This window comes from Antechinus flavipes, chromosome 4, assembly GCF_016432865.1.
Source record: "Antechinus flavipes isolate AdamAnt ecotype Samford, QLD, Australia chromosome 4, AdamAnt_v2, whole genome shotgun sequence".
Classification (NCBI taxonomy): Eukaryota; Metazoa; Chordata; class Mammalia; order Dasyuromorphia; family Dasyuridae; genus Antechinus; species Antechinus flavipes.
Window position 1 is genome coordinate 286482638 of NC_067401.1, and position 19052 is coordinate 286501689.

A 19052-nucleotide genomic window follows, 5' to 3' on the forward strand; every position below is an offset into this window, starting at 1 on the left:
GCAGCTACACCCAAAGAAAGAACACTGGGAAACGAATGTGAACTATCTGCATTTTTGTTTTTCTTCCCGGATTATTTATACCTTCTGAATCCAATTCTCCCTACGCAACAAGAGAACTGTTCGGTTCTGCAAACATATATTGTATCTAGGATATACTGCAACATATCCAACATATAAAGGACTGCTTGCCATCTAGGGGAGGGGGTGGAGGGAGGGAGGGGAAAAAAATCGGAACAGAAATGAGTGTCAATATAATGTAATTATTAAATAAAAAAACTTAAAAAAAAAAAATGTTGACCTAAAAAAAAAAAAAAAAAAAAACAAAACAAAAAAAACAAAAAAAAAAAAAAAAAAAAAACAAAAAAAACAAAAAAAACAAAAAAAAAAAAAATAAAAAATAAAAATAAAAAATAAAAATAAAAATAAAAAAAAAAAAAATAAATAAAAAATAAAAATTAAGGAAACTCAGGCATAATTATAGGCAAAGGAAAGAGATTGATTGAAGATAGATGTGAGAGAACAGAATTACAGTGTGAGATAGTACCTAGAAAAGTCACTGGGGAATGGTTTTAAAGTTACAGAAGGCATTAATTAGTCAGGTGGATTAATTAGCCTTGTTGTTCAGTCATTTAATCATGTCATGATTCTGTCTGATGACATATGGGATTTTCTTGACAAAGATACTGGAGTGGTTTGCCATTTTTCTTCTCCAGTGGATTAAAGCAAACAGATCAAATGATTTATCCAGGCTAAAATAGCTAGTAAGTGTCTGAGGCTAGATTTGAACTCCAGTCCTCCTGACTCCAGCCTCAGCAGTCTATCCATTTTCCTTAATGAGATATTAAGATAAAAGAAAGAAAAAATATGTGATTAGAGCTGAGAAAATTTGAGGAATTAAAATGGTTAAGGGAACTCTGATTAGGTGGTCTTCATCACTGAATTAAGAGGCTGGGTTACCTTAAAGAAGGGGACAGGAAAATGGACATTAGGTTGGAGAAAAGAAGCAATTTGAAACAGGTACGGAATAAGGGCATCAGTAAGAATGAAGTGGGATTATTGAGCAACAATATGAACCCACCTGAGGTGTTGTAAAGTAATGATGTGATAAATTTAGCTTTTTTTCATGGTTTCATTTTGCCTTTGTGTTTGTTGTTGTTGTTGTTATTTTTAACAACATTCCACAGCCCTAGAGCACAAACTGAGAAATCAGATGCTGGGATTTACTTAGGGATTTGGATTTTCAGGTGAAAACTCAAGGAGTAAGGAATGGGAAACTTCTAAGTTTGGGTAAAAGGATTAATTTAGCTTTAATAAGGAGTAAAGATAGATAGTTCCCATGTGACCAGAAGGAAGAAAGTGAAAGTATGTCATGATCCTGAGAAATTATGAGAAATGAAAGAGAAATGGGAAGGAGTTCTGATTGGATAGCATCAGTCTCAATGAAGCAGGAGGCTGGATCATCTGTTCTAAGTGTAAGGTGAAGGGATTAATAACACATTTTAACATACACACAAAGTACATAAACAAGGTGATTTTGTTAACCACCTTGACAAAAATATATATATTTAAACATAACCCCAAAGGAGTATATTAAAGTTGGAGATTTGGAATAGATGTATTAAGATTAAACATTATAATAGTTAATATCGATTTTTTGATAGGAAGCCTAATGAAGCCAGAATAGAAGAGATAGGAAACCAGATTGAGAAAAAAAGGATGGTTTAAGTAATTGGAGGAGGTTTGTGTGGGTAGAAGAATGGTAGAGGTGGGGAGGATCTATGGGAGCTTGTGATCTAAGCAGAATATCCAAATCCTGGACTCTGGAGAAAGTACAATCTGAGTATGTAAAGCCTAATACCAAAGTGGTCTTACTGGTATGTAGCTAAAATTGGCTGCAACTAGGAGACAGAGTTGAGGGGAATTGAGAAGGAAGAGAGATCATCAGTGTGAATATAGAAGACTTGAGGATAATAGTAGGAAGGAAAGTTGGGTAAATGACCTTGCAGTTTGTAATAATAATTTATATAGCACTTTTATAGCATTATATATTATATACTGATATATATATGTATATATATATATACATATATAGCATATTTATATAGGGAAAAAGATGGGGTAGCCTATGGATTGATCTAAAAAGGGAAAGGTCATATTGGTAATTCTGCCTCATTATTTCTTAACCCCTGTGAGTCTAGAGAAGTGAGTGGTTATTCTGTAAGGGAGATTGAAAGGGATATGGTATCCTATGGGCAAAAGCAACTTTGTGTGAAAGTAACAAGATAGAAAAGGTAAGTTCAAGGATATAGAGGGATTTGTTGGCAAAGTGACAGTTCCAGAAGACATAGTATAGTACTCCAGAAGATATGTAAATTATGCTGGAGTGGGCCTGGGCTGGAGTAAAGCTGATAAGAATTTAAGTCAGTGTTAGAACTACCCGGTTAAATTTGGATTAAAAAAAAAAAATAACACAAATAACTGAGATATACAACCACCCTAAAATATATGTTAATGTGGAAAAAGTTGTACATAGTTGAAGTTTATAGTCATATATAATACTATATTTGTTTTTCATTGTATTGTTTCATTATTTGTGTTGGTTGATTTTTATTAAGCTCATATTTAAAAATAACTTAGAACTACTGATATATGCATTCCATGTTGGAGGCAGTATAATTTTGAGAGACCTAAAGGTTCAGTTCTCAATGTATTTGCAAGAGAGAAGGATACCAAAGACAAGGAGAACCCTCTCCCCAAATCTTATTGCCTAAAAAAGGTATTGTGGACATCCATGTTAGTACTGCAATGTTAAGGAATAGGGAACCACTGTGATAGAAAGTAGAATATGTATAAAGAATCTAGCAAAGTTAATTTGCACCAGAACTCATAATGAAATTTGAGATTTTTTTTTTTTTTGAGAATGTCTACATGTAGTCTTATTTCAGGTGAGATAAAAAAGTTAAATATTCTCTCCAGACAGAGTTCAGGTTTTAGTTTTTAGTGGGAGATTTGGATTTATATGGGTAGATGTGTTCTCTTGCAGCTCAGGAAGTACATGAGTCAGTACTAGTGCTGATATAAGCCAGTAGTACTTGCCTGCCTGTCCTGTATCTCATAGAAAGAGTACAAGTTAAATGAGGGTCAGATGATGCAAATTTTCCATTTTAGAAAAAGCGATAGCCTGGAATACATTGGATAACATGTTAGTCTTTGCTAAGAGGTGCTTTTTATTTTCCTGCCTGTGTAACAGTGTTCTAGTGTAGTGTTTTCTGAAAGCCAGCAACAGTGTTCTAGTGTAGTGTTTTCTGAAAGCCAGCCTAGTGTTACAAGAACTTAAAGCAAGCCAAATATGTTTGAAACTTATTTTTAAAAAACAAAGGAGTGAAAACCTATCAGAAAAATACATCTGATGTCTCTTTGTGTTATGTGATATGTCTTTTTGGTCTTTCTTTGTTATATAGCTGATATTGCTGTGCCCAAAGCCCATCATACTGCACGTTGAGATTATCAGATTAGAAACGTGTTAGTAGAGTTTGTGGTTTGCACTTCTGCATTCTAATGAATATGTGATCTCATTGATGTAGGGGTATACGCCAGTAATGCAGGTTGTAACCCATCTGTGCTTGTTTTTCTGGGTGCCTCTAATCTATGTAAACCTAACTTCTCTTTCTTGTGACGTTCTCTAAGTATCCACAGTACATGCTGATTGTCTATCTTTTGCTATGTCACTAGGCCATGTATTCCCCCCCCCCCATTGATACATATCTTTTATTATATCCTTTACATGGCTTCTATTTGCATAATTCCTCAATGGTAATGTGTCATAGCTTCCCAGAGCCACCATGTTCTTCTCTTCTGCCATTTTGGTGATCTTCAGTTTCAGTTTATAGAGGAACCTTTGTTTCAGGGAGATTTCATTCATTAAAAATATAGTGTATTATCCACAAAGCAGAGTTGCCTGATCTTTTTCTCCTACTCAACTCTAGCCCCAATTTAGGGTCCATTTGTAGGTTATCTTCAAGATGAATGTACTGATGGTTTGGTTGTATGGATTGTCCATCTACTTATATACTCTACACAATAGGCGTCTTTATCTTCCTGATTTTTCCTGTGTTTAAGTTACATGAAACTTTTGTTCATGATTATTTATTTCATTTAGAGGATTTACAGAGTTCTGGGCCAGTGTTATTTGTAAATAGGAATAACTGGGAGACCTCTTCTGTAGGGAATATTACTTCAATTTGTATGTGATCTCAGGCATCATCTATGACAGTGGCAGAGGCTTTTGTTGAGCCCATGATATTTCTATTTTATGCACTGATAACTACTTACTATTGATAACTAATAAAGTAAAATTATGTGTTTTTATCTATTATGAGAACTGTGTATAATTTTGATAAGTATGGGAGATATATTGTAGGAGAAGAGACTTTAAAGTGCCCTTTGGCTCTAACAAATCTAATCTCATGACTTTTTCATAGTTGGTAAATGATTAGTGTGGGGGAATCTTACATTCTCTATACCATTCAATCAGTTGTATAAATTTAAGGATGGAATATAGGCTTCCCAGATTATCAGAGGAGGAAGTAAATTGCTTAAATAGTCCCATTTCAGAAAAAGAAATAGACCAAGCTATTAATCAACTCCCTAAAAAAAAATCCCCGGGACCAGATGGATTTACATGTGAATTCTACCAAACATTCAAAGAACAATTAGCCCCAATGCTTTATAAACTGTTTGAAAAAATAGGGAATGAAGGAATCCTACCAAATTCCTTTTATGACACAGAAATGGTACTGATACCTAAACCAGGTAGGTTGAAAACAGAGAAAGAAAATTATAGACCAATCTCCCTAATGAATATTGATGCTAAAATCTTAAATAAGATATTAGCAAAAAGACTACAGAAAATCATCCCCAGGATAATATACCACGATCAAGTAGGATTTATACCAGGAATGCAGGGTTGGTTCAATATTAGGAAAACTATCAGTATAATTGGCCATATTAATAATCAAATTAACAAAAACCATATGATCATCTCAATAGATGCAGAAAAAGCATTTGATAAAATCCAACATCCATTCCTATTAAAAACTCTTGAGAGTATAGGAATAAATGGACTTTTCCTTAAAATAATCAGTAGCATCTATTTAAAACCAACAGTAAGCATCATATGTAACGGGGACAAACTACAACCATTCCCAATAAGATCAGGAGTGAAACAAGGTTGCCCACTATCACCGTTACTATTTAATATTGTATTAGAAATACTAGCTTTGGCAATAAGAGTTGAGAAAGAGATTAAAGGAATAAGAATAGGCAATGAGGAAAACAAATTATCATTCTTTGCTGATGATATGATGGTATACTTAGAGAACCCCAGAGACTCTACTAAAAAGTTATTAGAAACAATCTACACCTTCAGCAAAGTTGCAGGGTATAAAATTAACCCACATAAGTCATCAGCATTCTTATATATCACTAACAAAACCCAACAGTTAGAGTTACAAAGAGAAATTCCATTTAAAGTAACTATTGATTATATAAAATATTTAGGAATCTATCTGCCAAGGGAAAATCAGAAACTTTATGAGCAAAACTACAAAACACTTTCCACACAAATTAAGTCTGATCTAACCAACTGGAAAAATATTAAATGCTCTTGGATTGGGTGAGCAAATATAATAAAGATGACAATACTACCTAAATTAATCTATTTATTTAGCTCTATACCAATCAGACTCCCAAAAAACTACTTTGATGAACTAGAAAAAATAACAACAAAGTTCATATGGAAAAAAAAGGTCAAGAATTTCAAGGGAATTAATGAAAAAAAATCAAATGAAGGTGGTCTAGCTGTACCAGATCTAAAATTATATTATAAAGCAGCAGTTACTAAAACCATCTGGTATTGGCTAAGAAATAGACTAGTTGATCAATGGAATAGGTTAGGTTCAAAGGACAAAACAAAAATAACTTTAATAATATAGTGTTTGACAAACCCAAAGACCCCAGTTTCTGGGATAAGAATGCACTATTTGACAAAAATTGCTTGGAAAATTGGAAATCAGTATGGCAGAAACTAGGCATTGACCCACATTTAACACCATACACCAAGATAAGGTCAAAATGGGTTCATGACCTAGGCATAAAGAATGAGATTATAAATAAATTGGAAGAGCATAGGATAGTTTACCTCTCAGACTTGTGGAAGAGGGAGGAATTTATGACCAAAGAAGAACTAGAGATCGCTATTGACCACAACATAAAAAATTTTGATTATGTACAAACAAAACAAATGCAGATAAGATTAGAAGGGAAACAATAAACTGGGAAAACATTTTTACAATCAAAGGTTCTGATAAAGGCCTCATTTCCAAAATATATAGAGAATTGACTCTAATTTATAAGAAATCAAACCATTCTCCAATAGATAAATGGTCAAAGGATATGAACAGACAATTCTCAGATGAAGAAATTGAAACTATTTCTAGACATATGAAAATATGCTCCAAATCATTATTAATCAGAAAATGCAAATTAAGACAACTCTGAGATACCACTACACACCTGTCAGATTGGCTAGAGTGACAGGAAAAGATAATGTGGAATGTTGGAGGGGATGTGGGAAAACAGGGACACTGATACATTGTTGGTGGAATTGTGAACATATCCAGCCATTCTGGAGAGCAATATGGAACTATGCTCAAAAAGTTATCAAACTGTGCATACCCTTTGATCCAGCAGTGTTTCTACTGGGCTTATACCCCAAAGAGATACTAAAGAAGGGAAAGGGACCTGTATGTGCCAAAATGTTTGTGGCAGCTCTGTTTGTAGTGGCTAGAAGCTGGAAATGAAAGGATGTCCATCAATTGGAGAATGGTTGAGTAAATTGTGGTATATGAACGTTATGGAATATTATTGTTCTGTAAGGAATGACCACCAGGATGAATACAGAGAGGACTGGCAAGACTTACATGAACTGATGCTAAGTGAAATGAGCAGAACCAGGAGATCATTATATACCTCAACAATGATACTGTTTGAGGATGTATTCTGATGGAAGTGGATCTCTTCGATAAAGAAAGCTAATTCAGTTTCAATTGATCAAAGATGGACAGAAGCAGCTACACCCAAAGAAAGAACGATGGGACATGAATATAAACTGCTTGCATTTTTGTTTTTCTTCCCGGGCTATTTATACCTCCTAAATTCAATTCTCCCTGTGCAACAAGAAAACTGTTTGGTTCTGCACACATATAGTGTATCCAGGATATACTGTAACCTATTCAACATGTAAAGGATTGCTTGCCATCTGGGGGAGGGGATAGAGAGAGGGAGGGGGAAAATCGGAACAGAAGTGAATGCAAGGGATAATGTTGTAAAAAATTACCCTGGCATGAGTTCTATCAATAAAAAGTTATTTAAAAAATAAATAAATAAATTTAAGGATGGGTATATAAGTGTGATGCTATGGAATATTATTTATAAAAGCCTTCTTGTTCCCTTCCTTTGATAGAGATTATTCATATAAAGATTTTGCAAGAGTGAAAGAGTTGACATATAGGTCAGCAATTAATATTCATTGCCTTTTTTGTACAATAAGATTTGTTTTTATCCGTTTTCCTTTGATATCTTTTCTTCTTGCAGATAACTTGAGAATTGATGCCTTAGTGGTGTCAAAACTACATTGCCTCCAACATGACCTCCTCTGTGCATATTTTTTATCCTTTAATGTCATTTCTTCTTACTGATGTAGTATACATGACACTATGATTATAGACTCTGAAATGTAGTGACTACACTGTTTTTGAAGGGGGAAAAGTGTTTTGTATAAAATGTCTTTATAGATCCTTTCTGATTTTCATCCACTTTTTATCTTTATGATTTTTATTCTTTTGTTGAGTCACCCTTAACTCTTCATGATCCCATTTGGGGTTTTCTTGAAAAAAGATACTGGAGTGGTTGGCCATTCCATCTTCTCCGGCTCTTTTTACAGATGAGGAAACTGAGGCAAATAGGATTAAGTGACCTATCTAGGATCATACATCTAGTATGTGTCTGAGGTCAGATTTGAACTCAAGAAGATGTCTTTCTGACTCCAGGCTTAGCACTCTATCTACTGTGCCACCTCTTTTCATTCCCTCAGAGTCAGATCTCTTAGCTATCTTCTTATATGTTTTTCTTTCATTGTTTCTCTCTATTTTATGAGTGATACTACTTGTTTTCCATCATCTTATTTCAGGCTGTCATTGCCCTTGCATCAGTGATTTCTAGGTTACTTTAGTGTCCTCCTTATGGCAGCTAATTTACAATGGTTAAACTTCTTTTGGAAATAATTGAAATAAATGCCAATATATCCTAGCACCTCAAAGGACATTGTCAGAAGAATACAAGTTCTAAAAGTTTCTACCATGCCAAAAGGTCTTAGAATATACTTCTGGCAAAAAGACCAAAGATTCTCAAATTTTTTGCACTCAGGTTTCCTTTATACTATGGAAACTGAGTACCTCAGAAATCATTTTGTTTATATCTATAATATCTATCACTATTTACTATATCATAAATTATTAGAAATTCACCATTAGAAATTAAAGCAATACATTCACTTTAATTATTAACTTAATACTTGTTAATTCTTTTTTTTTTTTTTTTTTTGCTGAGGCAAACAAGGTTAAGTGACTTGCCCAGGGTCACACATCTAGGAAGTGTTAAGTGCCTGAGACCAGATTTGAACCCAGGTCCTCCTGACTTCAGAGCTGGTGCTCTATCCACTCCACCACCTAGCTGCCTCTTATTAATTCATTTTTACAAAGAACAAACCTATTGAATGTTAACATTACATGTTGTGTTTTTTTAAATAACTTTTCAGAAACAAAATTTTATGAAAAGAGTAGCATTGTCTTACATATTTTTGCAAATTGTTTTAATAGCTACTGTAATAGAAGACAGCTGGATGTTCATGTCTGTCTGCATTTGTTATGTTGCAATATGTTGTTTTGGTTGAAGTATATGAAGAAAATCTGGCCTCACACAGATATTTAGTTGGAAAAGGGAGAATTATTTCAATAGATAAATAAAATCTCAGTATTATTTTGAAAATAGTTTTGACCTCAAAGATCTCTAAACTGGCTTCTGTAACTTCCAGAAATCCATGGACCCCACTTAGGACCAGCCATCTAAGTATTGAGATATTTATTACTTGTAGGCTCATCATTAGAAAAAAAGTTTTTGGCCATGGTAGTCTTTCAAAGAAACAAACAAAAAGTAGAAAACAGCCCTTTGCCCTATGGGACCATTTTTCCATTTCTGTAATAGTGATGGCAGAAACTGAAGGAAAGGAAACAAAAGATGCAGGATTTTTTTTTAATAATAGCTTTTGATTTTCAAAATACATGCATAGATGGGGCAGCTAGTTGGTGTAGTGGATAGAACATCAGCTCTGAAGTCAGGAGAACCTGAGTTCAAATGTGGCCTCAGAAACTTAACACACTTCCTGGCTGTGACCAAGTCACTTAATCCCAATTGCCTCAGCCCCCCCCCCCCCAAAAAAAAAAGCATGCATAGATTGTTTTCAACATTCACCTTTGCAAAACCTTGTGTTCCAAATTTTTCTCCCTCCCTTCCCCTACCACATCCCCTAGATAGCAAGTTGTACAATATATGTAAACATGAGCAATTCTTTTCTATACATATCTCCATAATTATCATGCTGCACAAGAAAAATCAAGAAAAAAGGGGGAAAAAAAGACAAAGAAAACAAAAAGCAAGAAAACAACAACAAAAAAGGTGAAAAAATTATATCATTATGTAATGATCCACATTCAGTCCCCATAGTTCTCTCTTTGGATGCAGATGGTTCTCTCCATCACAAGTCTACTGGAATTGGCCTGAATTACCTCACTCTTGAAAAGAGCCATGTCCATCAGAACTGATCATTACATAATCTTGTTTTTGCTGTGTATAGTATTTTCTTGATTCTACTTATATCACTTAAGCGTCAGTTCATGTAAGTCTCTCCAGCCTCTCTGAAATCATCCTGCTGGTCATTTCTTATACATCACTAATATTCCTTAACATTCATATACCATAACTTATTCAACTATTCCTCAACTGAGAGGCATCCATTCAGTTTCCAATTCCTTGCCTCTACAAAAAGGGCTGCCACAAACATTTTTGCACAGATGGGTCCAAAGAATATTAACTTAATTCTTAGTACTCATGAGTGTGAGAGTCTTGCCAGATTATAAGTGGACTCCTGGACCTTGGCATTCTTGCTATAAATGAAATCAGAAAACAAAAGGCTTTTGTAGTAAATGAAAGGATGTCTCATAGCTACTTTTTGGAGAAGCAGATAAAAGAATTGGTATATCCAAAGTGTTTACTAATTTAGTCATCTTATATCGTAGTACATGTGATGTCTTTGCAAAAAGACCATCATAAAATATTTGTACCTTCTGCACCAATATCTATTTCAGATAGATAAGGAAATTTAATAAACAACTCAATAAGACTCTTTAAATTAATTAACATATTATTTGATTTGTGGTGACCAAAATGCAAAGATGAATTAGGGAAGGATGACAAAAAAAATTATTGAAAAATATGAACTTGGGAGTAAGACACATTAGTGTCAAAATCTTAGAGAAGACATAAAAGATCTCATGCCTATATACATTCTGAATACTATTTTGAAAAAAGAATCTGAAAATAATGGACATAGTAAACATTGAAATCATAACAAATGACTATTATGTTAGCAAAAATAACTCAGTGTTGATAGAAAGAATCATTAGAAAGCATAGTTTTTCTATATGGAGGAGGAAATGGAAGGATCACGAAAGGGAATCTCACAATTGAGGGAGTTTTATCAAATGGGAATTGCACATACGGATTTGCGATTGCTGGGGATACTAGTTGCAGGTGAAGGACTCTGCTACCCCAAATGAACTATTGCAATAAGTTATCATTGTGAAGTTAGAATCTTGCTCTTCCTCACTCATCTGCTTATGAAGCAATCTGTTTCTATTGAAACTCACAGTTGCCTGATGGGCTATTCTTGTGGCCTTGCTGGGACCTGGAGAATTTATCTGTTGTTCACTTCTTCCTCTCTGTGTTGGAAAAATAAAAACACCATTCCTTCTTCTATACCCACCTCTTATTCCCTCCCACCTCCAGTTGAAGGGGTAGATTTTTTTATCTTCCTTCCATCCTATTTATGTTGATCTGAAAAAAGATTCAATATTGTCCTATTATTCTCTCTTATAGCTGAAGGTAGTTTGAAAACCTGAGTCTTTTTATAAATTAGTTTCTTCCCATTATCTGTAAGCATTATTGGTCTATGATCAGAATATGTGAGGGGGGGTGGGGAGAAAGTATCCTGAAGTTCTAGTGTGGGAGATTAAAGATCCATTCTAGGGCTTATTGAGTTATGCTTTAGTGTTATGAATGATCCAGTAGCTTTCCCAAGCAAAACTGTAAAAGTAGAAGCTAGGGTTCCCTTAGATTTCCCTAAAAGAATGAGCTGATTGGAATCAAGAATCTCTAAGTGTGTAAGCACTGGTTCTAGAGACAAAATTCAGTCTTTTTGCCTTAAGGAAGCAAGGAACTAGGAGAAAAAGCTCCATTCAAATGCCAGCCCAGTAGGTATAGTCTATACAAATGTTGACGCCACTTCTTCTTGTTATGCAAAAAATGTGGAAAGCATAAATCCCTTGTGACACAAAGTATCAGTGTTATTCTTTTTTAAAAAATATTTATTTTTAATTATTGAACAAAACAAGCATTTTCATTAACATAATACAATACAGAACTATCATGTAACTTTTTTTTCTTCCATTTCCTATCACCCCAGAGATGACTACTCTTAGACACAAATAGGGGTGTGTGTGTGTGTGTGTGTGTGTGTGTGTGTATGTAAAATTATTCTATATATCTATCAGTTCTTTCTCTGGATGCAGATAGCATCTTTCCTCATATGTCCCTTGTAGTTAATTTGGTTATTTATAATAGACAAAACAACTTATTGGCTTAAAGTTATTATTATTTTTTTTTTTGCTATTACTGTATAGTATTTCTCTTGGTTTTACTTACTTAGTTTTCAATTATTTTGTGCAAATCTTTCCACATTTTTCTAAAACTATTGAGCTTATAATTTCTGATAGCAATATAATATCCAATCACAATCATATACCACAACTTGTTCAGCCATTCCCCAGTTGATGGCCATCCCTATAATTTCTATTTCTTTGCCTCCACAAAGAGAGCTGCTATAAACATTTTAGAACATATAGGTTCTTTTCCTTTTTCTCTAAACATCTTTGGAAATAGACTAAGTAGAGATATTTTTAGACCAAAAGTAGTTTAATAATCCTTTGGGCATCATTTCAGTTTGGTTTCTGAAAAGGATCATTTTACAATTCCACAAACAATAAATTAGTATCCCAGTTTTTCCACATTCTCTCCAACATTTATCACTTTCCCCTTCTTTCCTTTTAGTCAATCTGGTAGATGTAAAATGATATTTTAAGGTTGTTTTAATCTGCACTTTTCTAATCAGTAATGATTTAGAGCATTTTTATATGACTATAAATCATTTACATTTCTTTATTGTAAAACTGTCTATTCACATCCTTTGACCATTTATCAATTAGAGAATGACTTGTTTATATATTTGACAAAGTTCTAATGATTATTTTGAATTTCCTTTCATCTCATTTTTACTTACTATTTTCCTTCTCAGTCTCTGTTTTACTCTACCCCTGTTACCTTAGCTTTCCCCCTTACTATCTTATTCCATGTTTTACCCACTATTCTAAAATTCCCTCCCTTATCTTCTTTCCCCATCCTCCTAATTTTATTCTATCCAGCCTTTTAAAAGTCCCTCCTCCATCTTTCTCCCAATTTCTCTCTAGAAATTCAGAAGACTTCTAAACTTCTTTAGATATATACTTTGGTTCCTATTCAACCCAGAAGAAAGTTAAGTTCTAACCTTACTATCTGATATGGGAGTCATTTCTAAATCAGCTGTCCCTATAGGGTCAGACCACCTACTTGTTAGAACAGAGATCAAAAGTGATACAAAACTGAAATAAATAAAAATGAGAAAAATATGTGATAAACAATTTAATTCAACCTTGCCCACTTAAGCTGTTGTTATTGTAAAAATTGATTTATGGTTTACAAAATTATTTTTAGTCAAATTCTTTTTGTGAACAAATGCAGAAAGAAAATGGCCTTTTTGTATTTTCTCAAAGTTGGAAACATGAAATTTAAGCCTATTAATAACAGCATGGAATTTGGAGTCAAAAGACCAAGGTTCAAATCCTGGCTCTGCCACTTAATTTCTCTTTGACCTTGGTTACTTAACATTTCTAGGTTTGGATTTCCTCATCTCTAAAATAAAGAAATTCAATAAGATGATCCCTAAGGCCAGGAGCCTATTAGAGTTGGCTTTTGAGGGCCAGTTGTACAGTTTTCAGAGTCAGTATTTACTTTTTGGAATTCAGAAAATCCTATGTAAGCCAGGAGTTGATTTTTAATTTTGTTGAATGTGTAGACTTAAGTGATAGAGGAAACGACAGTGAAACAAATTAAACTTAAAAGTGTATGGATGGATGGGTTCTGTCAATAAAAAGTTATTATAAAATAAAAATTTTAATTTAAAAAAAAGTGTATATATGGTAGGCACATTTTTCTTTCTAAAGAGCTGGGTTGTTAAACGTTTCCCAGGACGCCATTGCCCATTGTCTTTTCCAGCTCTGCGTCTATGATGGTTTCTCTGATGATGAAGTTTGATTTAACAATAGTGTTTTTGTGAACCCAGAAGCTGATTTCGTACTTTATTAAGAGAATTAAACTGAGTCTCAAATATTAATTTCCCAAATCATTATTTTATTGCTGTTTTTATAAGTATATAAAAATGAGGCTTCTCAACTCTGAAATCATGTTGTTTGACAGATCCAGTTGAAGCTATTATGACTATTCATAAGATGAATGTGCTAAGCAATGATTTCTTTCACATAAAAATGTATCATATTTCTTTCATCTTTGAGATTTTCTTTTTTATGTTATGAATGCTTTAATTCATAACTTCATTTACTGTTCCTGATTCTCATATTTTCTATAATGATATGATCTAACATTGAAAACCTAATAATACCATATATTTTGTTATTTTATATTCTGCTTATTTGAAATAATCTTATTCATTTTTTTATTTGGAGAGAGATATATGGTATTTCAGGGCTAAATTTGACTTTCACAGAATTGTGAAATGCTTTATATAGTATTTACCTCCTTAAAAAAAAAATCTACAAATATTTTTTGTTTTTTTGTCATAGTTGACTGCCACCATCAGGAATTTGGTTGATTTACCATCAGCAAGGTGTAAGTTGTTGAGCAACAGTGCCCTTCCGGAGCTCTGTGGAGTGATGGAACAGTATGCCAATGATAAGGATGTCTGCACCAACGTTGCTAGAATATTAAGGTATGTAGCATTAAAGGAAAAAAATAATACACATAAATGTTAATCTTAGGATGTTGTATTACTTTAGATTTTTAAATGTCTAAAAAAGAATAATTTTTTGGTTATTTGTATGATACTGCCTTCCAATAATGCAGTGATTTCCTAACACTCCATATTTTTGGCAACCACACTACTACTAACTCGTATTCATTTTGCAGATGGTAGTTTGAGTTCATAAAATATTTTTTAGAGGATCTCAGCACATTCTATAAATATGTTAGAAGTTCCCCTCTCATGGACATCTAATTAATCCCATTTTACAGAAGACACACAGAATTACAGGAAGTTTAAATGACTTCTCCACAGTCAGGAACAGAGCCAGGCCTAAAGCATAAGCCTTTTGAACACTTACTTCTGTGTTTTTTCTCCTAGGCTTTATGCTGCTTCCCTCTGCACATTTCTGAATGTCACTGTGGTTTAAGAAATCCTATTATACATCTCACTGTATCTTACTGGATGTCATGAATATCTGCAAATGTGTGTTTGGAAATGAAGTCTTTGTAGACACATGATATTTGAAAAGCATACGTCAGTGTTAGCTTAGTTTTAATCCTCAGAAATCTCAGTGGGATTGGCTTGCATTTGTAATGCTCTCTTTTTTCTCTGTGTATATTCCTCATGTTATTTCAAGGAAACTCGCATTAAGTCAAAGACCAGGTTCCTGTAGACTAAGTACATTCTTTTACTGTGTGGATAATGACCAGGGTTGAGCATTTGTGGGAAATACAGGAGTCAAAAGTTTAAAACAAACAAACAAACAAAAAAAAAAGTCAAACTATGGGGGAAAGCACACAACAGAAGATAATATCAGTATTCGCTGGGTCTACTTCCTGAGAAATATTCTAAGGATAATGCCCCAAATCTCAAAGTCATTAAGAATACTTGAGAAAAAACAATATATTTATATGCCTTTTAAAGATTTATATGCCATTTTAAGACAAAATAAATAAGGAGATCTAAAGAAACATATGCAATAAAGGAAAATTAATGATTCCATTTGGCACATTCTTAAATCTAGTAACAACTGATAGAATTTTCACAATTCTGTATTAAATAATGTGAGAAATTATTATTTCTCTCTTGCATTTAATAACTAATTATTACATTAGGACCAAGGGTTTTCCCCCTTCTACTTCATCATATAGAAGAAATCAGTTGGCCTCTCTCTTAAAAATATGCCCAGGCCAAGATCTAATCAGACAGTAAAAGGAATTCTAAATTTGAGCAAATGAATAGATTCTTGTTCATTGTGTTTTCTCAGACAGGTCTGGCAAGTATTGATTTTCTACAGGTGATATGGAAATTGATAGAGTTCCCTAAATTTGGATGACCCAAGTCTTGTATCCCAAGACCCTCATTGTAAAGTTATCCATCTTCTCATTGTAATATTCATTTTTTCATTGATTATTGACCAGAGTTGATTTCCATCATGAGGAATACCTATTCTTCTAAGAGCATATAAACTGGGAACCCACTGCCATGAAGGTCTTGGTCTGAAAGAGATGGCCAAATGACCATTCTTTTATTAATAAACTTACTGGCTTTAGTAACAAAATGATTAAATTACCCAGAAATTATGTCTCTCAAATCTTTTTAAGCCTCACAATAGACTGAGGGCTTATGTTGTAACTATAAATAACACAGGATGCTTCCTGGTACGTTAAATTTGACCTCTTGTGCTGTGTAAGATATATAACAAATGCAAGAAATAATTTAAATGGTGTGACTGAGTCATAATTCATATCATGGTCTGTTTAATTTTTTTTCATCAGTGGCTCTAAGGTAGAACAAAGCTGTTGTCTTCCAAAACATATATTTTTAGTTGTGAGATACATTTCTAGCCCGTTATTTCTTTTAAATGCTCTAAATAAAGATCTATTAATCTAGCTATATCTTTTTTGAAATTGTAGATTTTAGCTTGTACAACTTCTTGGGGAACTAGGTCTGTGTCTATATCACATCATGATGGGAATTGTTTTGAGGTCATTTGTGAGGATTCATATTAGTACTGACTTTGTACTCTTAAATTATGGCAGGTTTAAAACTACTTTTTTAAACAATTACTATGGTGTTACTGAATTACTCACTTCATGGAATACCTGTACTTTTTAGTTATAGAGAATGTCTTGTCCTTTGGATAAATTCTTCAAGAATTTCAGTTTTCTGAACACATGTTCTTATGTTTTTAATTAATTAAAACATTGTGATTCTTTCATTTTTACATTTGTTTTTATCATATCTTAATACGTTTCTTTATGAGTCTGAACTCTATTATCTTTCTGCAAGAAAGATTATTTCAGACCATTTAAAGTTATTAAGTTCCATAACCTGGTATTGAATAATGCTGAATCCTTGAAACATTTCCTAGATTCATATTGTGTTTTTTTCAAAATCTTAGTGAATCTAAAATATGAAAGCTATCATTTTGCTCTTTTCCCCCAAAATGTTTAAAATCATGATTTCCATTCAATCACTTCTGTGACCATTGCTTTTATAAATTCGGTAATCCCAGAATGGAGATGTTAAGTGATATTAAAAATCATTCATTTAAAATGCTTTATGTTCAAACCACCATTGTGTACCTTTTTAGTCACTGAGAATGGTTTTCCAATCAGAAAATAAATTAGCCAATGGCTAATTACACAATGGAATAGGAACTCCAGAAGCTGCTGAATGAATGAGTGAAGGAATGACTGAATGTCTAAAACAGTGTGTTGATTATTTGTACATATGGAGGAGACTTAGTGGAGATAGCTTTCTAATAGGACATCCACAATGTTTTCTCAACCACACTCAAATATGAGTGTCCTTGAGGTTCTGGAAATCCAGTTCTTCAAAGAGATTAACAAAGCCTTGGAATGATCATTAGTTGCTATAGGAATTAGAATGCTGCTGTTACTGGTCTCAGGGTTAGCTACCTTGGATGAAGGCAAATTGTTATCCTAAAATAAACAGTTGTTTGTTTGTTTGTTTGTTTGTTTGTTTTTTGCAACTTACAATATGCTAGTTAATATCTGACTTCAGGAAAGGAAAGGAATTAAATATTTATGCTTCAAATAAGCATAAATTTTTATCTTAAATATTTGTGCTTCAAAGGTTTTTTGCTGTTGTTGTTGTTTTGTTTTGTTTTTTCTGCAGAACTGTAAGTTATATATTAGGCGTAAACAGAAACTACAGGATGAAGCACAACTAGGTGGTATAATGTATAGGGCACTGGTCCTTGAGTCAAGAGGACCTGAATTCAAATTCAGCTTCAGACACTTGATACTTACTAGCTGTCTGACTTTGGGAACGTCATTTAACCCTAATTGCCTGGGGTGGGGAGGGAGAAAAAAAGAAAGAAACTTCATGATGAGTATTTACAGACTACTAGTTCAAATTTATGTATCTTTAAGATTTGCACAGTACTTTCCTCAAAAACAACTATGTAAAATAGGATGTACTATCAATTGAAAAATAAATATTTATTAAGTTTCTACTATGTACCCTGGTACTGGGCTGAGTGCCAGGGACACAAAAAGAGGCAAAAGACAATCCCTGCCCTTAAGGAGTTTACAATCTAAGGGATACTTCCAAGAGATTAAATTGCTTAATTACCTATTGAAGCTTAGCTTCCAACTGCAGGAACTGGGACCCTAACCAAGATTTTCTGATTCCTAGAACATTACTTCTCTCTTCCTCACTTTCCCCCACTACTTTCCCCATTACATACAAGTGTTTATGTAGTGTGGAGGCTCTGGAGTTGTTTTGCCCAAGTTCTGTTCTGATTAGCAGCTTTTGGACTCCAGAGGGTGTCTACTCAATCTCCTCTCCAGGGCCTAAGGGTACCCCAAGGGACTTTGAGCTAGCTTTTCTAATGGTGTAGATTGGTGAGCCCCAACCAGTGTGCTTCTCCTCCTGATTATCTCTTAGAGAGCCAATCTTAATTAGCTTTTTGAAACAATTGGAATAGTGTAGAACTTCCCTCTACTATAAACAGAGGGTGCAATCTCTAATAAGTACACACAGAGTTCAGGAGAAAATAGGCTGAGGTTTATGGTATTTGTGACAATGGAGAATGGTAGTTCCTGGATGTCTTTTGGCAGGAAGCCCTTCATGGAGCGCACATGAAGTTTCTTTTAGATATGGCATCTCTTAGCTTTCTGTTAGGCTCCATATAATCTTGAAGCTCTCTTTTCTCAGTTTATCTGATCCTCAGTTAACAATGTATGCTGTCAGCTATGCTGAGGTTGCTAATAAGATGCCAATGGGAAATCCCAAATCCTTTGAAATCCTTCAGAGTTGTTGGGTTCCCCTTTCCCCCACCAGCCAAAGGTGGGGAAGAGGGAGCAGATACCAAGATTAAGGCTCCGGTGAAGTACAAATACTTGGTTCTTCTCTTCACTGCATCTGCCTTCCCCAGTGATTCCTTCTTTAGGGCTTGGCTAAAACATCTCTCTTCTCTCTGCTGTTGGGGACTTGAATTGACTTCTGGATTGGTTCGTGCTTTTATGTAAAACCTGCAGAGTACAATCAAATATTC

General features: G+C 33.9%; 1 protein-coding gene across 2 annotated transcripts in view; it reads left to right on the top strand.

Annotated features, from left to right (window-relative positions):
- Positions 1 to 19052, top strand: part of ARMC2 (armadillo repeat containing 2) — a 179996-nt gene that overhangs the window by 104586 nt on the left and 56358 nt on the right. For both annotated transcript variants that reach the window (XM_051997500.1, XM_051997501.1), the window contains exon 11: positions 14346 to 14491. In XM_051997500.1, the coding sequence (XP_051853460.1) occupies positions 14346 to 14491 (146 nt within the window). The remainder of the gene's footprint in view (positions 1 to 14345; positions 14492 to 19052) is intronic.